This window comes from Drosophila albomicans, chromosome 3 (genome assembly GCF_009650485.2).
Source record: "Drosophila albomicans strain 15112-1751.03 chromosome 3, ASM965048v2, whole genome shotgun sequence".
NCBI classification, from domain to species: Eukaryota; Metazoa; Arthropoda; class Insecta; order Diptera; family Drosophilidae; genus Drosophila; species Drosophila albomicans.
In genome coordinates this window covers 11,138,028-11,159,150 of record NC_047629.2, presented here as the reverse complement: position 1 = coordinate 11,159,150, position 21,123 = coordinate 11,138,028, and the positions used below count along the sequence as shown (strand labels likewise).

The window sequence follows — 21,123 nt, the reverse complement described above, 5'->3', positions numbered from 1 at the left end:
AGCTTTTGCTTGCTCTTGCAATGCGACAGCAGCAGGTGTGCCACACACACACACACATACAGACACACACACATACTGAGGGCACAGCTGAGTGACGATAATTGAAATTTCATCACAGTAGTTTGTGGTTTTGTTGCACACAGACACACAGACACACACACACTCCCTAATGTGCAAATCATGGCAGCACATCGTGCAGCAGTTGCAGTTGCAGCTGCAGCTGCTTTGTGTTGCCTGCTTTTAGGCAGCATCCTGAATCCTGAATCCTGAATCCCATAAAAGATGAATCGAATCCGAAATCTTTGTTTGGTTTAAAACACTTTATTTCTTGGTTTCTTTTAGCCTTTTTTGTAGTTGTTGTAACATTTACTTTACTTGCTTGCTGCTTTGCTTTTGGTTTTCATTTTCGTTTTCATTTTCTTCTTGTTTATAGTTAAAATACATTTAAATATTGATTTAGAGATACAATAAATACTAATTAATAAATTAAATATATACTCAATAAATTAGACACAATTCAAAATATTGTAATCATGTGTTTAATAATAATAATAATAACTACTATGTTCAGTTTTCTTTTCTTTTCTTGTTTTCATTTGTTTTGTTTTGTTTTGGGTTACCTATCGCCTACTTACAGCTCCATTAAATCGTATTCTGTAATATGTTGAAAGTGAGTGCAAATACTTTAATTTCAAGTGCTCAATGTGCCTAATTGAATTCAGCTGCGATTGAATGAGTTATTCTTATCAAATCAAATTGTCATGGAAAACAATAAAGTGATGAAATCAAAGTTTACACCCATTCAACAGCTTCTCAAGTTTTAGTTTCTATTTTTCTTAAATGCAAAAGGAATTTTTGCAAATCTTGTTAGAATGTGAATTATTCATCTTTTTCTCGTTTACTTTAAGTATCATTTAGAAAACTATTTGGAAAATGTGGGAAACGTGCTCCTCATTTTGTGTTTTGTTTTTTTGGTTAAGGTTTATCTTTAGTTGAACTGCATAATCGTATATGTAGGTTATGATATAATCATATAATCAGAGAATCATATATGGTATTGGCGCCTCCATCTCCTCGTCCGCCTCCAATCGCCACGTTTAATTTGACTAGCACAAGTACTTCTTCTTGGGTTTCATCATGCGAATGCGTCATTTGGAGCCCAGGCCATTGGGCACCAGCGCACTGGGCGTGCCAGCGCCCACAGACGCCACACCACCGCCACCCCCGCTGCCTGGAGTGCCACCAACCACCGCAGCTGCTGCGGCTGCTGCAGCTTCACGAGCGCCAACTGCGGCTGCCTGAAGATGAGCCGACGCAGCGGCGGCGGCGGCAGCTGCTGCTGTGGGAGTGGGAGGGGAGCGGGTGGCCATGGCGCTGCGATGTCCGCTGGCGCTAGTCGAGTGTAGATGCTTGGCGCTCAGCTCGCTGGCTCGTGAGTTGCCGCAGACCTGTGAAATGAATGAAGGAAGAGATTTGTCGCAATGTAAGTATTGGTGTTTTATCCCGTTTTGGTCCGTTTGCTTCACTCACCTGGTGGTGGCTGTCCCAGTCCCTGTATTGACACGATGCACTGCAGTAGCGAGCCATGTTGCAGCCGGAGCAGGTTTCAGTTGCCTTGCGACCGCAATTCCAGCACTGCTGTTGCAAGTTGCTGCCCTGTGTGGCAAATGAAATACATAGAAAATTAGAAAAAAGACCTCTACCAGGTAAGAGTGTGCATTCGAGTGTGCTCGACTGTGAGATCCTAATAAAAGCAAAACAGTGCTGTGTTATTAATAAAACGTATAACATTATTATACCGAAAAAATACTTAAATATTCTGAATGTTATTATTCTTCAAATATACCTCATCAATATAAAGAAAATAATATTAAAATGTACCAAATTGAATTTTTATTAAAATATACAAAATTATTATTCCGAATTATAATATTATTAAAAATACTGAATAAATACTAAAATATACCGAAAGGTATTGTTTTTTAAATATTCTGAATAAATACTAAGATAGGCCGACTGGTATTATTCATATAATATACCGAATATATTCATATTCATATACCGAATAAATACTAAAATTTACTGAACGACATTATTCTTTAAATATTCCGAATAAATACTGAAATAAACTGACTGGTAATATTCATAAAATATACTAACATCCCATATTAAAATTTCAGAAAGCATAAATGCTTTACTTATTGTATTATACCCCTAGTGTTTTATACGGACTGACAAACGGACAGGAGTATATTCTCTTGGCTACTTTATTTTGTCAAAGAATGTTTCTTCTGCCTTTTTCATACATATCCTGAAGCCATAAAGTTGTCTTTAAACCATCTCTAAAATAATACCCTTCTACCCTATGGGTAGCGGGTATAAATATTAAGGTAAGAAACTTACATTCTGTGCGCTGGTTATGGAAGGCGACTTGTTGTCCAGGTCGCGCTCTCCGCTGGAATGACGACTCATCTCCATGAAAAACTTCTCCATGCGCAGTCGCTCCTGGGTCATGATCTCTGCAGCACGTGTCTCGGCTGCCACCACCGCCCTTTGGATCTCGATGACTGCCTGACGCTTCACCTGAAATCAAATCACATTCAAAATCTGTCGCGGCTGAAGAGAACAATTGCTAGACAAACCTGTGTGACGGCATCTTCTGCATTCCGCTTGAACTCGGCCACCTTCTCCTCGGTCTGGCGACGCAGCTCGGCGAGAGCAGCCGGAGTCACCTCCTGGCTGTTGCCACTGCCATGCTGTGGCTCAATGCCCCGCTGTTGCAGTATTGTGATGGCTCGCTTCGTCTTGTCCACCATTGCCGAGATGCAGTTGAGCATAGTGTGAATGTTCTTCCACTCTTCCTCGCCACCAACTCCCCCAACAGCTCCCCCAGCACCACCCACTCCGCCACCTCCAACGCCAGCGCCTGGTAGTGCTGCACCTGCAGGGGCATTGTTGCCTCTTGCCACCTGGGGCGGAGCATGTCTGCTGGCTGCGGGCTGCAATTCGCGTTCGTCACGTTGCATGAAACCTGCCGCAACTGCCACATCGCCAGCGGCAGCCGCAGCCGCTGCGCTGTAGTCGAAGGCGAGCACCGAGTGACCTCCAGCCGGATGCATGGCCAGTCGCTTGCTAGCTGGAGCGTAGCCTGATGCATTGGCTGCGTTGGCGCCTCCTCCGCTGGCCATGTACTCGCTCCACTCCTGGAGTCCGTTGTGTGCGCCGTGCTCCATCATGGAGTCCGAGGAGCGTCGCTTGAACAGTGACCCACCATTCACATTCCCAGACGTCGCTGGTGGCGCCTCCAGTTGCACGAAGATATCAGCGAATTCCGCACTCGGCACGCCGTGAGGCGTCAGCTCCATTACGGACTGCTCGTTGCTGGTCACATACTGCAGCGGCGATTGGTTGGTGGCCCTGGCCAGCGCCATAATCTCGCGCTGCATCAGCACCATGCTGTTCTTGAGCAGCGGCATCACGTACGGACGCAGCGGCAAGTTGATGGCCTCCTGCAACGCCAGTCGGAACTCCTCCAGCGAGATGGCGCCACTGCACAACGAGAGTACCAGAGCACGCACTCGTTCACTCACCTCCGGTTGGCCGAGTTCCTGGGAGAACTGCACCAAGGCGCCCAGAAACTTGCGCAGCTTGGACAACAGACGCGCCTGCTCCACGTGGGCAGCTGCTGCAGCGGCTGCGGCAGCGGCGGCTGCCAGGGATGCGGCATGTTGTGATCCCGGCGTCGGGGATGTGGCTGAGCTGGCGCCACCGCCATTCACAACGGGCGAGGCGCTCGCATTGCGTTGTGGTCGCTGATGCAGATGCAGCTGCTGTGGGGGAGAGTGCGGAGAATGCGGCGCCATGTTGCGAGCCGGTTCAGGCGGGGAGTCCGGTGGTGTTCGGCACAAACGATCTCGTTCCCGTTCCCGTTCCCTTTCTCGTTCTCTTTCACGCTCTCGCTCGCGACTGCCATTGGGCGTGTGCTGGCTGCTGGATGTGTTGTTGCTGGCGGAGATGGACATGTCTTTGCCGCTGTTGGATGAGGAGGAGGTGGATGAGCTCTTGTCGCCGTTGCTGTTGCTGCTGTTGCTGCTGCTGCTACTGCTGCTGTTGGCTGTTTGGCAAAAGGAAGAAGCTCGTTAGTTAGTTAACAATAAACAACTTTGAGAGAACAAGTTCGAAAACACAAACTCCCTGAGCAAGGAAGGAGAAGGGACGTGGGGCAGACACAGGATGTTCAGGCCAAGCGCATTACAAATGCATTAGTAGCTGGATCTGCTGTAGCAGCTTAAGCTCGGAAGCTGCAACATTAGCCATGCCACAAATATCTGTAGTATATACGTATATATATCGCATTCTCTCTTGACCACAACAAGCTACAGCACTTGTCAGGTCTTGTCCCATCTTGTCCTGTCCTGTCCTGTCCAGTCTGCTGACCATCACCACCCTGCTGCATGTTGCATGTGCGCTGTAGGTTGCAACATTAACAAATTTGTTTGAACATGGGAAATAAATTAGCAAACAGTTTTGGGTGCCATTTGCCAGGGAACAAGCCCAGCCAGGCAAGCAAATCAGACGCCACGCTCTAATTGCAAGCCAAGCAAAAGGCTGCGGAGAATGGGGACGGAGGAGGGAATGGGAATGAAACCTGCAGCAACGCACTCGACACTAGCTCAAAACGTAAAGCTTAACGGAAAAGCTGACGAACGAGAGAAGCATGGAACAAAAATGGCAAGTTTCCAGCTTCGCAAAACGGCGGCAAATGAAAACTAAAGTGATTTTGTTTCACGCTAAGTGATACTACATGAAATTCCCAACTATAACATAAAATCATTTCCTTTGTGTCCAAAGAACCCAACGCAGATAATATTCTTGATCAGTCTTAACAACACAGATAATATAGCCATGACCCTCAATCTGTCCGTCGATACACGAAATATAAATTTCGGTATATACCGATACATCAGTATTTTTGTTGGTATAATACCGCAAATACGAGAAATAGCTTTATATTTCAATATTTTTTGATATCTTTAATTTCCTTTAATTTAATGATAATGCTGCACTTGTAATTAGCAAAAAACTAGCAAAACATATATTCAACTAAATGGATGGATCCTAAAAAAATGGTTCTAATAATAGTCAAACGATCAACAACAAAATTTGATAGTTTGAAATATGATAACGAATTTCTTTATTTAATCTATGCTTATTTATTTTATTGTCCTATTATAATTAATGTCAGAAAACTCAAAAGAACGCAGCTGTGAGTTATTGTTAACAAAGTTGGAATAGCTCTAAGGGTCAAATGCTCTCGTTATATTTACTTAAACCGTAAACAGGTCTAAAAATAGTTTTATGTACCTATTAACTTCTTCTTTTTAAGTCTCCTAACTCATATGTCTCTTCTCTCCCAGAAACTCTTTTTGGCATCTAAATTTTGCATAGGAAATTCGGTTGGCGAATGTTTTGTCGCCTGTTCTACATTGGCGACCAAACACGCACACACACATACACACACACTGACAGACTTATACACAAACTTTGTTTGCACAAGCTAATGGAAATTGTTTATATGAGTGTGTGTGTGAGGGAGGGAGGAGGGTGAATTGCTGGTTGGTGTGGGGTGCAAATGATGCCACTGTTGCCACTGTTGCTGCTTTTGCTGCTGCTGCTGCTGTTGATGACGATGACGATAGCGATGGCGATGGCGTTGGCAACGTCGATGCTGCTGTTGCTGCTGCCGCTGCTGTGGCTGCTGCACAGTTTGCTTTTGTGATAATGATTGTGGATACAGCTGCAACTGGCTGTGTTTTCACAGCCATTCAGGCACGCCAATCGAAGGGACATACACAAGAGACCGAAAGAGAGGGAGAGAGAGAGGGCATCACTCAACTGAGTTGGCGGCGGCTTATCAAACGCCAAACATAGACAATGATGGATCACATGATGCCGTCTGCCCTGTAATTGGCTACTATGCAAAAAAAAAACCCACTAAAGAAGTAGAAGAAGAAGAAGCAGTAGCAGAAGAAGGCAAACTAAGTACAACAGAACGAAGCTGTCGCCCACTCAGCAAATGTATCTGTCTGTCCGTCTGTCTGTCTGTCTGTCTGTATCTACATCTGCCGCTGTATCTATCTGGCTATCTATCTAACTGAGTATCTAACTGGCTGCTGTGTACAATTGTAAAATATTGCAGTTGGTTTGGTTGGGGCTTTAAAGTTTCGCCGGCCTCCGCAAAAACCACAACTGACCCAAAGTTATGCCTCAGGGGAGTGGAAGGGGGTAGTTTTGGGGAGGGGGTAGCAACAGCACACACAGCTGTGACTGGGCACGAAAAATGTTTCGGCCACGAAAAACTATTTACGAAAATTTTGTGTTGACAATTCACATATTTTCTAAAACATAATGTTGGCCATTTGCTGTCTCTCTGCGAGTGTGTTGAGGGGGGCGGTCGAAAGGGGCGTGAAAATGCGGCATTGTGGGAGCCTCAACGGCTGGCGCAACATCAGCATCAGCATCATGAGTGAGCTTCAGCTGCAGAAGCAGCAACAGCCATCGATTTAAGGTTACGTATACGCAGCATGGGCCAGTGGCATTCTGTTTGCCACTCTCTCTCTCTCTCTTTGCTGTTGCTGTGTGTGTGTGTGTGTATGTATGCGGGCAACAGAATTTGCACAGCTGCGTCCCATAGATTGCAGTCGAGCGCACAAAACGAAACGTTGGCAAGTTTAGCTTGTGTTGTTGTTTCTGTTGCTGTTGCTGTTGCTGGCATAGTCATTTGGGAAAACAATCATTTTGGCAAATATTCATCATGCGCAGCTCGTGATTATCATCATCATGAACATCATCATCATCATGGCCATCAGCAGGCGGCCGTAATGAAGTTGATACTGCTGCAGTTGCTGTTGTTGCTATTGTGGGCGTCTATGCAACACACAGCAAACATTTGTTAAACAAAACTTCTTCTTTTATAGAGAGAGGAGTATTTCAGTTTTGAATGTTAATTTGAGGGAAGCTTTTGATAGAATTTAAGCGCCTTATATGCAGAGCGAACACACGCACACACACACACGCCCACATCAATGGCCTGGGAATTGACACAGCTACAGAGGACACAGGTATGCACAACAATAACAGCAACATCAACAGCAACACAACCACAACAACAACAGTAATCAAAGCAAAGCACACAAAACAGCAGCCCCTAAAAGCATGCTACGCTTTTTTTTTTTGCTAGATGCGGGCTTCTGTTGCTGTTGCTGCTGCTGTTGCTGTGGCTGTGGCTGCTGCTGTTGCTGCTGTCGTTGATGTTGCCGTTGTTACTGCTGGGAATGCCAACAGCGGCTGTTATTTTTTGGGCTAACGAATGAAAAGAAGTTGGAAATGGTAAGTGGCCAAAAGGTAAAAGGAAACGCTAGCTGCCTCTGTTACCCACATAGAATACAGAGGCGAGACTTGCGAGACTATTTGTGATGCATAAAAGCAGTTGAAACTCAACAAAGTGACTACAATACTTTGCTTTGTTTATCAAAAAGTGTCTCTGAAAGTTCTCACTACTCTATGAACATCATATTTAAAAAAAAAAAAAAAATTACTTGCTTTTCGCCAGTAACAAGGAATTTTATCACTCTCTGAATATTCTCAACACTCAGAATATTAGAAATTAATCAAAATGTGCTTAGCTCAATCTGAGTAGTATAAACATGGTTATTTAAATAAAAATGAATTATTATTAAGTTCCTTATATTTTACGTCAAATACAGCCTGCGATTCCTTGTACATTATAATATTCTTCATAATCAATTGCTTTTGAGGTATTTTAATTATTAAGCAAAGCAAAAAAAATTATATGTGTTTTTGATACAACATTTCTTTAAATTGAGCAGAAAAAATATTGGACAGATAATCTTGACGTGCTTCTTAAATGCTTCTTAATTCATTCAATCCCAGATAACAATTGGAATACTTCCACTATATTAAGTTAAACAAGTAAGAAAGCTACAGTCGAGTGTACTCGACTGTGAGATACCCGCTACCCATTTTGAATAAAAGCAATATATTTTGCGGTATATTTCTCAAAATATACCAAATATACTACTAAAAACCAAAAAAAATATACCAAATGGTATATTTGGTATATCGATATAGTACCGCATTCAAAATATACCATAGACAGCACAATATACCAGACTGTCGGCCAAAGCAAATTAGACCCCTAGTAAGTAGGCGTTTTTGCCCATACAAAAGTATTTCTTTAATAACTTCGACAATTTTTATCTGATCGCAACCAAATTTTTAGGAATCATAACTACTATAGTAATTATTATATATACCAAAATTCGTAACTCTAGCTTTAAAATTACGCTTGTTATTCGATTTTTATTTTTATTTGCGGGGGCGGAAGGGGGCGTGGCAAAAATTTGAAACAAACTTGATCTGCGTGCAAACATAACAAATGTTGTCGAAAAAAAATTATAGCTCTATCTCTTATAGTCTCTGAGATCTAGGTGTTCATACGGACAGACGGACGGACACACAGACGGACAGACACACAGACGGACAGACGGACATGGCTAGATCGTCTCGGCTGTTGAAGCTGATCAAGAATATATATACTTTATAGGGTCGGAGATGCCTCCTTCTGCCTGTTACATACATTTCCTGCCGGCACAAAGTTATAATACCCTTCTACCCTATGGGTAGCGGGTATAAAAAGTATGTTTCAAAATGTTTTTATTTAGTCTTTTATGAATATATTCAGTAAATTGAATAAAACAATGATTCCTAATTCAGCGGCAAGAAATCTGTGAACCCAAGATTGCGATATCATAGAGAAAGCAGCTCAAACAAATCTCACCCCTCGCTCATTACGGGTTTTGTTGTTGATTCGTGTTGCTTTGCCCTGTCACAATACGCGTTCAAACAAAACAAAAACACACGCATAAACTCAGTGGCAAGAGAAGAGGAGAGGAGAGAAACATACACGCACACAGCTGCTGGCATTCACACCATCAATCGTTGTGCCTGTCGCTTGGCTGCACTTGTGCCATGAATTCCCAAACCCAAACCCAAACGCAAACTCGAACGCAATCCCAATCCCTAGTCGTAAGTCCTCAATTAAACGCCTTAATGTATGGCAGCCAAACCCCATTTCACACTCATATGTCGCTTGCCACATTCCACTGCCACTTGCCACTTGCCACTTCCTATTTCCCACTTGTGTCTCCCATATCTCGTTGTCCATGCCACACTCACCTTTAAGCCGTCGACTAATTGCAGCCGCAGTTGCTGCAGTGGCCGCTGCTGCCACAGCCGCTGCTGCTGCTGCTGATGACGTCGTTGATGATGACGCGGATGAGGCAGCTGTCGATGTGGCCACCGCTACTGCTGCCGCTGCTGCTGCTGCCGCTGTGGCAGCGTCATAGGCGTCCTTGTCGGTAATTTCCTCCTTAATTATCGCCTTGCCATCGAGCGCCATCTGTAAATAGTCGCAAATTAGTTGAGAAATTTAAACAGACTGCGTTTGTTGTGTGTGTGTTGTGTTGTTGTTTCTGTTTCAGTTTCTGTTTCAGTTTTATTCGGTAGACAACAAAGGGGCTCCAAATTGTAATTATAAGACTGCCAGGCAGTCAGACATTTTGTCAGCATGTCCAGGTTCCCATGCGTCTACCGAAAACATCAAGTGACAAAGTTCTCACATTATGATTTCAAATTATTTGATTTCAATTTGATTAAATTGTTGTCTGACATGCAAATTGGGCGCACCATCAAAACACAAAGCTCTCGCCTTCCCTCACTCCCAAATCAGACGATTTAGTCCGTGTTTTGGGCCTGTGACTGAGACTCATTATGGGCAGCTGTAACGTTGCCTTCGGGTCTTAGCTATGCGGTATTATTTATCTGTGTTCCGATAGTAATTTGAACCCCACAATTGGAATTGTTAATGCCACACAAACAAGTTGCAAACTATTCTGATGCAATCAGGATAACACAAGACTGCATTAAAAACATAATGAATAATGAATTTAGAGAGAAGCAACATTTGGTATTTAAAAAAATATATAACATATTTTGCGAATCAAAGCTGCGGACAATTTGGAAGCAGTAAACTCCCTCATACGACCTAAACTACTTCTGTTGAATATGTAAAAATATAATAAGAACATGTCTTAGGGAAGAAGAGAGAAGGCATTTTAATGGATTTTAATCCTAGGGAAAATTAAACTCGGAATGCAACCAGCAGACTGTATATCAATAGATTAGGAACAGGCTCTGAAACTGAGATAAAGAATTATGGTCCAAAATGTTTGAATTCAGTCAAGAAGTTGAACTGATGGAAGAAATAATGCTCAGAAGGGGTACAATAGATCTTATAGGTCGTCGAATATCCTTTCCCCAAATAATAAGAGTAATTACAAGTAAAACTCGATTGTGCTCGACTGTAAGATACGCAAAACTACTAAAATATGCCTAAGGCTATATTTGGTACCTTTCTACCCTATGGGTTTTGGGTAAAAAAGTATTCATTTAAAACAATAAGCTTAGAAAATAAATGATGCAGAAATTGACACAAATAGACAAACGAAAGAATATGTTGGGTTTACTTCTCTAATTTTAATATATTACATTTCACTATACACTATGTAATGACAAACTTGAACATTGAAAATAAAACTAAACTAAATAGCGAAAGATGTCAGAGCAACGTACTATAATGAAATGATTGTTGAAGGCTCTTCTTACTTGATGATTTGTAGTAATGATTTCAATTAACTGCAACATTTTAATTGAGTCGTAATCACTTGAGAGTAGATTTTGCCAGCTTGCAATGCATTCATCCACCTTGCTCCAATCATCCACACTCACTTGCTCACTTGCTCACATGCTACCACCGCCTTTCATTCAACAATGCAAACAGCCTGCACTTACCACCTATTAAACCAATTTTCCCCCACTCAACCCAATCAGAACCGCAGAATCAGAATCAGCACCCTTTTGGCACGCACCTGCTCATGCTCATGTTCATGTCCGGTTCGGTTCTGTTGAGTATAATTCAGTTCAGTTCAGGTCGGACGAATGTCGAGTGAACATGGGAATATTTTGTTGATTTTTATCACTAAAATATGTAAATACCTGGGTCGAACTGTGGGAGTTTGTGCAGCTTGCCGGCTGCATAAACAAAAGCGCAAAAGTATAAAAAAAACACAAATACAAAAACAACAAGAGCAAGAAAAATAAGAGGCAAGGGGAAAATCTGCTCATTTTCATTCATGTTTTAGATCCGCAGTCCGCAACCCGCCATCCGCATCCCGCAGCTCTCCAACTACCCAAAAGCAAATGCCAGAGATTGAATCGACCATTTGAGGTGTAAAAACAGTTTTTAGCGCAATGTTTAAAGTCAATCGTCGCATTTGGCCATATTTATTCAACGAGTATTACAAGTGTGTGCGGAAGACACAACGAGCGAGAGAGATAGAGAGAGACAGAAAAAGAGAAAGACTGAGAGAGAGTTCTTGGACAGCTGTTTCACATCAGGCAAATTACTAAAAATGCTGCAAATGAAATTCTATTAAAAACAAACACTTGACATGGCAGCTGCCGTTTGGCAAAGCGGCTAGACGAAGGGGCGCCACGGGGCGCGGGGGCCACTAATGACGGATCCAGCCGGCATATGGCGTCTATAACACTTGTCAACTGTTTGGCCCAGAATGAGGATGGTAGGGAAGGCTCGGGCTGTGGCTGTGGCTGCGGCTCTGCTTCTCGCTCTTGCTCTGGCAAATAACTAACAAAGCAAAACATGCGTGACAGGCGGCAACAACAAGTGTTTTGTGTGTGCGCCAGGTGAGTGGGCGGCCAAGTGGGCGGTTGCCCTGACTCAGTTAATAGCTTGGCTGGTTGGCTGCCTGCCTGGCTGGATGGTTGGATGGCTGGCTGGCAGCAGCTGCCGCCGTTTGCCAGTGGCAGAGGCAGTGGCAGTGGCAGCGACAGAGGCAGAAACAGAGCCATAGACCAGAAGAGCTATGACGAATGAATCAAATGTCAGAAGCAGCCGTGTTGTCGTCGCTCAAGCAGCTGTCGCCCTGTCGGCGGCAGCAACAGCAGCAACAGCAGCAGCAGCAGGCTTCAACTTGAGTTGTTTTCCTTCGCCTCCCAACCCTTGGGGGCAGCCACTTCAAAGCTGCCTCAGTTTGAGCTTCAGAGCTAAAATGGAAAATGTCACCCGCAGAACTTTTGCCACAAAACTTGGGGCAGCTGCCAAGCTGGCGCTGCGTCGGCATTGGCGACGACGACGACGACGACGACGACGAGGCAACGGCTGCTGGCAAAATTGCTAAAAGAAAAAGTAATTATTTAAACGATGCGGGGGTGGCGGCAAGGGCGGCAAGGGAGGCGAAGAAAAGGACGCATCGTGGGCGTGGCAACTATTAGGCAAGCCGTTAGCAAAGCAATGACAAATTAAAAGCAACAGCAACAGCAACAAGAACAAAAAAACAACAACAACAACAACAACAGCAAGTTGCGCATAATTTTCAATTACGAGTATGCCTTGGCACAAATCATAAAAAATTCAACGACATTCATTTAATTCGTGTGTAAAAAAGGCCAAAAGCAAAGGCTCTGACTGTGGCCATGTGGCTGGACTCCAAAGCATTTTATACTTTTATCCCTTTTTCCAACAAAAACACAGCGATAACATACTCACAGCTGTGCGAGAGGAGCAGCAGCATGAGGAGGAGGATAAAGAGAAGTGGAGAGCAGAGTTAACGAAAAGGCGCGCCAACTGTAATAACAACAACAGAAACACAGCAGCAACATGAAGGGTTGCTAGTATAGGAAAACTGTATGCGGTGGAGAGAGGGTTGCAGGGGGTGGCATGGCAGCTGAGAGATGTGGACGGAGTCTAGGTGGAGAAGGGGGAAAGGGGGAATGGCTGAAATCACAGCACAGCTGCATGTGCTTTAGCTGTAAGCTGCCAGTTCACGTTCTCGCCACGTATGTTTGTATCTGTGTGTGTGTGTGTGTGTATGCGTGTGTGTGTGTGCAAATGACAGCAGCGTGGACGAGTCCAGTTAACACGCACACACACAGTCCAGCTGTGCAATTGCAGTTGTGTGTGGACTGCGTCATTATGCACAAGTGGCGCTCGCCGCCGACGCCGTCTGAAAGGGATTACTGGCGACGACACCTGTGCAACAGCAGCAACAGCAGCAACAGCAGCAACAACAGCAGCAACACTAACAACACATGTTGTACATTTCGACAAAAAGATACACGTACATATTCCATTCAAGTGTATGTGTGTGTTTGTGTGTGCGGCTCTTCAGTGTGGTGATGTGTGTATTTTACAGTAAAAAGGTTTTTTTTTTTGCAACTTGCCGCGTCAGCTGCTTCATTACACATGAAGTTGCTAGTGCAAGCACTCACAAGGGAGTTGCTAGAAATGTTGTTGCAAGTTCAACTCTAGTATTCAACTAGAAGTGAAGATGTGAACAAAACTTTAAATGAAATTATTCTTCGATATGATACTATCGTTTGTAAGCAGAAAGGTTTGATATTTGAGTTACTGATATCTATTTATAGTTATAGGTAATTCTTTACTTGAATTAATAACATGACATGTAACTTAAGAAAAATTCAAACAATTTCCATCAATCATTCTCATCTTAATAAATTCATCTCTATCAGAAATGATTTGCTACTCCTTTGCTTTGATTTATCGAATGCATACTTTAATTCTTGTTTAAAATATCCTCTACCCATAGCTTTCAATCTGCTTTATACTGTACTCTAAAGTACACTTTGAATGTAGCAGTACAGCTTTTGGTATATTTTAGTATTTTTTCGGCACACTCACATTTTGAAAACTTCATCGAAATGGGTACCGGATTTCGAGCATACTCGACTGTAGCTTTTTTTACATCTTGTAGAGGAGTATTAATATGCGCCTATCCGTTTTCTGATTTTGCTATTTAAACGATGCAAGTTCAAGTTCGAAATGTATGAATGAAATAAACAACCTAGTTCACTGATTAAAAATGAACGAACCAACTTATTCATTTAATCGAATGATCTTCACACAACCCTTCTATAAAGTTGTGTCATACTGTTCTGAACTAGTTCAATCTAACGAATCAGTCAAGTGAACAAATGAACTAAGTTTTTGATGGTCGTAAATTTAAGTCCCATTCACGTTTTTGCTTGGATCTTTCTTTATTGTTTGTTATCATACTGAAAATTAACATAATATAATGGTTCTCTAACAGTAGAAGTCCAGCTTAATGAAAAAATAAGGACGGATACGAACTAAAACCTACTTAGAAACGAACTAAATGATCTAAAGAAACAAATAGATCGTTTAATTCATTTTGAACTACTGAACGAGTGCACCAAAATAACCCACAACGTATAAGTTTAGTATTCAATTTTAGTTTACTGTTAGTTGACAAAGTTTTGAGGCAACTCTCGAGGGATGCGCTGTATGTCTGTTGCCACAAGTGTAAGTGTGTCTGCAACGTGCCACAGCATCAGCGTCATTTTAAATTACGCATCACACAAAAACACAAACAACAATTTAACACTAGCCACCGCACGTGTGTGTCCTCTTACGTGTATGTGTATGTGTGTGTGTGTGTGTGGGTGGTTGGGTGAGTGTGTCAGGCATAATAAGATAATGGTGTGTCACATCTACCAACAACAACAACAACCGCAGCAGCATCAGCAGCAATAACAAAGAGTGGCAGCAACAAAGGAAGCAGCATCAGCATCAGCAGTGAAAACAGAAACAGTTGAGCGAGTGTTGCGCTTAATCGGCTTTACGGTCTGTTTTATTTCCGATATGAACTGTCTTATGCCCCGCCTGGCCGCCTGGCCGCCTGGGCATTAAGTGGCCAGTCAGCGAGTCGCGAGATGGCGTTGCAGCTGCAGCTGCAACTGTTGCAACATCAACAGTAACTCGCAACTGCAGCTGCGACTAGAACGGATAGTTGAACGTCTGTTGCCAGACTGAATGTTGCCAGAATTTCAATTATGCAGCTGATGCCTCGCAGCTGTGGCAGTTGCTGTTGCTGCGATGTTGCTGCTGTCTGCTGTCTGTTGTCTGTTGTCTGTGGCAAATGCAATTTTCTAGCGAAACGAGGCCGAATTGTTGCCAATTGAAGATTTTCCAACTGCTTGGATTGCTGTTGTTTCTGTGCTCAGTCTGATTGGAAAATCATTTTCAGTTAGTGCAGCACGTGCCACAACTCCAAGTTGCCATTGCCAGTTGCTGCCTTTTGTTGTTGATTGCTTGTGCAGCCAAGTTGTCTGCAGCAGTCGAGTTGAGTCGAGAGGTAAAAGGGGGGAGAGAGCAACACATGTTGGCACGTGCCATTGACGCTGATGTTGTGGCCAGGGCTGCACTCGACAGTTGCTGCTGTGGTGTCGTGTTGCTGTCGTTTTCAATTAAAAATTGCGACTGACAGCAGCTGCTGCTGATGGCTATGGTAGCACCTGTGAAATTGCTGTGCATCAAATGGTGGCACACAACACTTTTTTGCTCATTTCGCAAGCGGCAACCATTAGCGACACATGCTCGAATCGATTGATGTTGCTGCCTCCTCGACAGCAGCAACAACAGCAGCAGCAACAACAGCAGCAGCAATCTCTTTTCTTTCTCTCTTATTTTCTTTTTCTGACCAACAGCAAAAATCTGTTGCCGGCACTTGAGCTGCAGCTCAAACAACTGTGCCACATGACAACTTACAAGACGCAAGAAGAAGTCGAAGAAGAAGAGGAGGAGAAAGAGATGGCAGATATGTTCTCTTCCGTACTTAAATCATGCAGCTGTTGCCACTTGGCGAACGCAGTTTTTCAGTTGCTGTTGCTGCTGCTTCCTTTGCCACTTGCCACTTGTCCCTTGTCCATTCCAATGTTCTCTGTTCGCTCTTGCCTGGCATCATCTGCGTTTCATCTGGCGCAAGAAATATTGCGGCAGCTGTGTCGTTGTCGTCGTCGTCGTCGTTGCCGTTGTCGTTGTCGTTGCTGTTGGCCGACGCCCCTTTTGCCCGGGGATGCTCTGTGTGTATGTGTGACAAGGTCAACGCTGTGTCTGGAGATTGAAGTAGAGACGGCTGCAAATTCAATTCAAATGTTTTTGGCTCAAAGCAGCAGCGGCGGCGGCAGCAGGAAACCCGACCAGACAATTTGGGCGCTTGCCAGCAAAACGCAAAACAAAGAGAGCGGGTTGAAGGAGGAAGGGGAAATCAGGGGGGTGGAGGAGGGCAGTGTATCTGCGCTGGACATGCCGTTAGTCGTGGCATTTATATATGTATGTTTTTTTTTTTGTCATCTTGTGCGCACTATTTAGAAAATGTTTTAAACATAAGAGGCGACAGTTTAGGCCAAAGGATTGTGAAGGGAAAACGCGAGACTCAGACTATAAAACAACACAATGAAGAAACCGTTGAAAGTGGAATCGAAACATTGAAGAAGATGAATGAATTGTACTGCATTCAGGGTAGTATTCTCTTAAGTTCCTCAATAGCAGCAAATGTACAACTGGACACATGCCACATGCCACATGCTGCATGCCGCTATTAGCTTAACTACGCTTGGTATTTTCTAAAAGTATAATAGAGCTTATATCATGCGTATAAATAACTGATTGACATTGCCTTTTAATTTTGCAACGATCTTATATCAATTTACCAAATATAAATTATGGTATATTTTTGTATTTTTGCGGATATGATTTATTTTATCAGAAAATACACAACTGGAAACATGTCACATGCTGCCCTGCCACAGGCGACTAACTGTTAACTACACTGGATATTTTATATATAAAAGTATATAAAAAGTCTTAAAGGATATCTTATTTATACTATGTTACATCAAAATACTAAATATACATATCGGTATATTTCAGTATTTACGGTATGATAATATGGCAAAATAACCTTTTAGCCCTGGCTCTTATTTTTACTCTGCTATTATATCAATATACTAAATAGATATTTTGGTATATTTTGGCATTTTTGGGGTATGATAAAATGGTATATTCAAATAATAATACCGTATTCTTTCCTTTTATTGAGAATGGGTACCGGATTTCAGAAAATATGCAACTGGAAACATGCCACATTCTGCCTGCTGCCTGCCACATGCAACTAACTGTTAAGTACACTTGGAATTTTTTAGATATATTAATAGAGTTAAAGGACATCTTCGCCATGACTCTTATTTATATACTATTTTACACAAAAATTCAAAGTATACATTTCCGTATATTTCAGTATTTTTTCTCGGTATATTAACTTTGTATATATAAATGAAAATGCTTCTTTGTTGAGAATGGGTAGCGGGTATTTCACAGTCGAACATGCTCGTCTGTGACTGTATTGTATTGTAATTCATATGTGAGTACCAAAAAAACTCATACAAAAAAAAATATTATTCATTTTTAAGCTATTTCTACTGCCGCTCCTTGCATTGTTTTGCGCAAATAAAAATAATTTCAGTTTATCTTCGTTTTTTGTGCTCCATGCCTGCAAAACATTTTTGGAGGCTTCTTTTTGTGACTTTGGTTGGGAGCACGTCTTTTTAATAAACTGCCACTTGCAGCGACAACAATTTTGCAGTGGCGCAATAGAAATCCAACCAACACACACACACACAGACAAAAAGAGAGAAAGGTCTGAACAAATGTAACTCGAAGCTAGTTCACCATAAGAATGAAAGAGTGGGGGAAAATAAAAGCGAAGAAATTGTTTTTGACTTTTTCGATTAAGAGTGTGCTCACACACACACACACAGAAGTTGAAATGTTGTGTGTGACATTTTTGGATTCTTGTTTAGCTTTGAGCTTTGCGTTGTTCTCCTTGTTCTCCTCGTTGTTGTTAATAAGCAAATTGACTTATTTCCGGTCGCCATTTGCATTGTGGTTGTCGTTGGCGTTGTTGCTGTTGCTGTGTCGTTGGCTCAGCTGTTTGGAGGCCAAACAAAATGGCGCCTCATTAGTCAATGTCGTCTAGGCAGCCACATGGGCGTGCCTCCAGAGGGGAGTACGTACCTCTTAATTGCCTAGGTGTGAAAATGTTGCCTCAACTTTATTTCGTCTGTCAGGGGAGCGAAATGCGAAGTGGAGGGCGGAGATGCGAAGGCGAAGCTTACAACGCTAATGATTGATTGAGCGCTTGATGGATGGCTGGCTGGGCAGGGATTTTTGGGTTGCCACATGCCACATGCCGTATGCCGAATGTTGAATGCCGAATGTGGCATGCCACCCACTAAGTATCAAACAACAGCTGCACTTGTCATGTGCATTTCCACCTGCGCTTTTCCTCTCTCCTCTCTCTCTCTCTATCTGCCTGCGCTTATTACGCTAATAACTTTGCCCTTTTCACAACGCTGTCAATTTGAAATGCATTCACTGAGTTTTCCTCTGGCCTAATCGTCAATGTGTCAATCCAATGAACTGACACTGCGTCCAATCAACCAATTTGCCCATTTATCCATCTGTTGCATTATTTATCGGATCCTCTTTTTTGTTTAGCCAACTCTTTCAGCTCTGATTCAGTTATGCCAAATAATTTCAATTAACTAAACTCATTTTAGACAGACATATTGGTTATTACTTCATCTAGTTGGTAGCAAAATTTATTGCAAATTATTTCTTCAAAGTGTTGAAGTATGTGTGAAGGTGCAAGCTGATCTAATAGATCAATCAATCTACATAGGAAGACTCTTGAATACTCTTCTATAATGAAATATATATTATAATATTATATTATATCACATTTTTTATTTCTTTCAATGCAATATTCTACTAAAATAAAAATTGTAAGAAAATGAAGAACTTATTGTTGTCAAACATTACTATTTTTGATACTCACTGCATCAAAATCGTACAAGTTCTTTAAAGCACTATTCATTCTTATTTTATTATTTTATTTTATTTATTTTAAAGCACTATTCAGTATAACACAAATCAATTGCAGATACAATGTATACATTCAGCAGGTAATACAGAATAATAATCATAACATTAAGGGGACTATTTAATATATTGTATATATTAAATATTTTGTAACATAACATAAGATAGTAAGATGTTACCTTTGATCCTTATTTTGCAATTCAAATTAAGTAATATGATACAAAAAATAAGTTTAGTTCAATCATTGCACATCGATACTGTGGGCAATCATTTGTTCTGCAATTCCAATTGATAATGATAATAAGATGTGCTTTACCCACTCACATAAACTAATATGCCCTCAAGTGTTTGAAGCAGAGTGCAGACAGCGCTTGCTCTGAGCCCACAAGCTGTTCAAATGTTTATGCAGGTGTCTTGCCACTGAAGGCAGCAGCAGCACAAAGCAATTGGCAAGACGTAGCAGATGTAACAGAGCAAAGAGGCAACACACAGCACAGCAGCTGGCTGAGCAGCAGAAGCATAAGCAGAAGCAGACACTTGCCACTCTTTCTTTCTCTCTCTCTCTCTCTTTCTTATCTTTCACACTGAGCAGATCATTCAGCAACAGCTGTCGGCTTGTCAAGGCCAGGTGAAGGCAGAAAGCAGAAGGTACCAAGGTACGAAGAACTCTGACTCATGCAACTTGCAGCATGGCCCAAAGATTGCTTTGCTGCAGCTGGCCAAACAGCCGGATTTGTGGCACGTGCCTCAATTAGGCAACATTATTATTGTGGGAATCAATTCGAATTGGGATTGGCGAGACAAACTCACCCTTATTATGGAAATTAAATAAATATCTAAATATCTATCTGATATCAATTGCTGAGCTGAGAAGTTTTGTGTGTTTGCCGCTTGGCGAGCAAAACATTAGAGAAGACGGCACGGCAATTGGAATGACAGCGAAGCCAGCTGCAATAATTTGCAGCTGGGATGCTCAGCCCAAGGCCATCAGAAACAGATGGCGGCTAAAGTCATTGGTTGGCAGTTGGCAGTTGGCAGCAAGTTTCGCTCATCCTACAATAAATCTCACGTGAACACCCCGAGGGGGAAAGAATTCTTGTATTTGTAATTTATAATTTCGCACGTGAAACTGACAAAATGAATATGCTGCAGAATATTTTTGTGTTCTTCCGGCAATGCAAAAATGCGACTCTAGTTAGGGGCAAACATTCACGCAAATAAAAAACAGATGCGTCGCACTTTCAGATATATGTATGAACATACATATGTATGTATTTAAAGAGCCACCAGATTCCACAAATATGTATTTTGAGTGTGTCTGTGTTCTGTTCTCTGTCTGGGACATCTGGCGTTATCGCGGCATGGTCAATCAGCATGTGTTGCGCTCAGCAAGGAAGCGAGGCAGAGAAGAGTCACACACACACACACATACGCAGCATTGCATTAACTTACCATTTTGATTCTGGTTGATCTTGTCGAAATCTTGTTGCTTTCTTTTTTGTTCTTTCAGCACTGCTTGTTTTGTGGTCTTTGGTTTACTTGGCTTGTTTATGTTATTCACACGCTGCACACTGCAATTTAATTTGGTGCATTGTTTTCGTATTCTTGACACCCACTTTAAACGCAATGCAATGGGCGGAACTGACTAGCAACCAATTGCGATTGAATCTCGCGCTTTAATCGAATTTATTTGCACATTTTTGTTGATTTATTTTCTATTTATTTGTTGCTGTGAACGCGACGCGAAGCAACAACAAACAACGAGCGAAAAAGCAAGAATCGAAGCGATGCGATGCGATTCATGTACCGGCATGCCGGGCCACTGGCAAACGACTGAAGCGACGCGCTATGGCTACGGCCACGGCAACGAAATTCCAAATTTCACGCGGGACGAAACGAGAGAGTGAGTAAGAGAGAGAGTAAGATGCGGCTGCTGCCAATGTTATCGCTTCAACTGGCTCCGCTATGCAGCAGCGTGACATCCGTTTAGTTGAAAGTTGAAATTGTTTGTGAGCGCTGCTTCAGTTTCAACTTGCACAGGTAGTCGCACATGTATCGTTCTCGTCGTTCGGCAACAGCATCGGCTTCGAATTCATCTTCGGGTGCAACTTCGGCTTTGTTGTGCGACTCGTGTTTTGATTCGTTTGTGTTCGCTTGCATTTTGCATGGCGCTTGCGCAGTTGTCTGCTCCCGTCAGAAACAGC

At 42.5% G+C, this 21,123-nt stretch overlaps 1 protein-coding gene across 1 annotated transcript; it reads right to left on the bottom strand.

The window, feature by feature from the left end:
• Positions 1–954: 954 nt before the first annotated feature.
• LOC117570592 (protein CBFA2T2) lies at positions 955–20,931 on the bottom strand. Its single transcript, XM_034252336.2, has 6 exons — positions 20,372–20,931; positions 9,259–9,481; positions 2,643–4,114; positions 2,404–2,583; positions 1,531–1,656; positions 955–1,448 (listed from the first exon to the last, which is right to left on the bottom strand). The coding sequence occupies exons 1-6, from the start codon at positions 20,372–20,374 to the stop codon at positions 1,149–1,151; spliced, it is 2,304 nt and encodes a 767-aa protein (XP_034108227.1). The 5' UTR covers positions 20,375–20,931; the 3' UTR covers positions 955–1,148.
• Between the last annotated feature and the right edge of the window lie 192 nt (positions 20,932–21,123).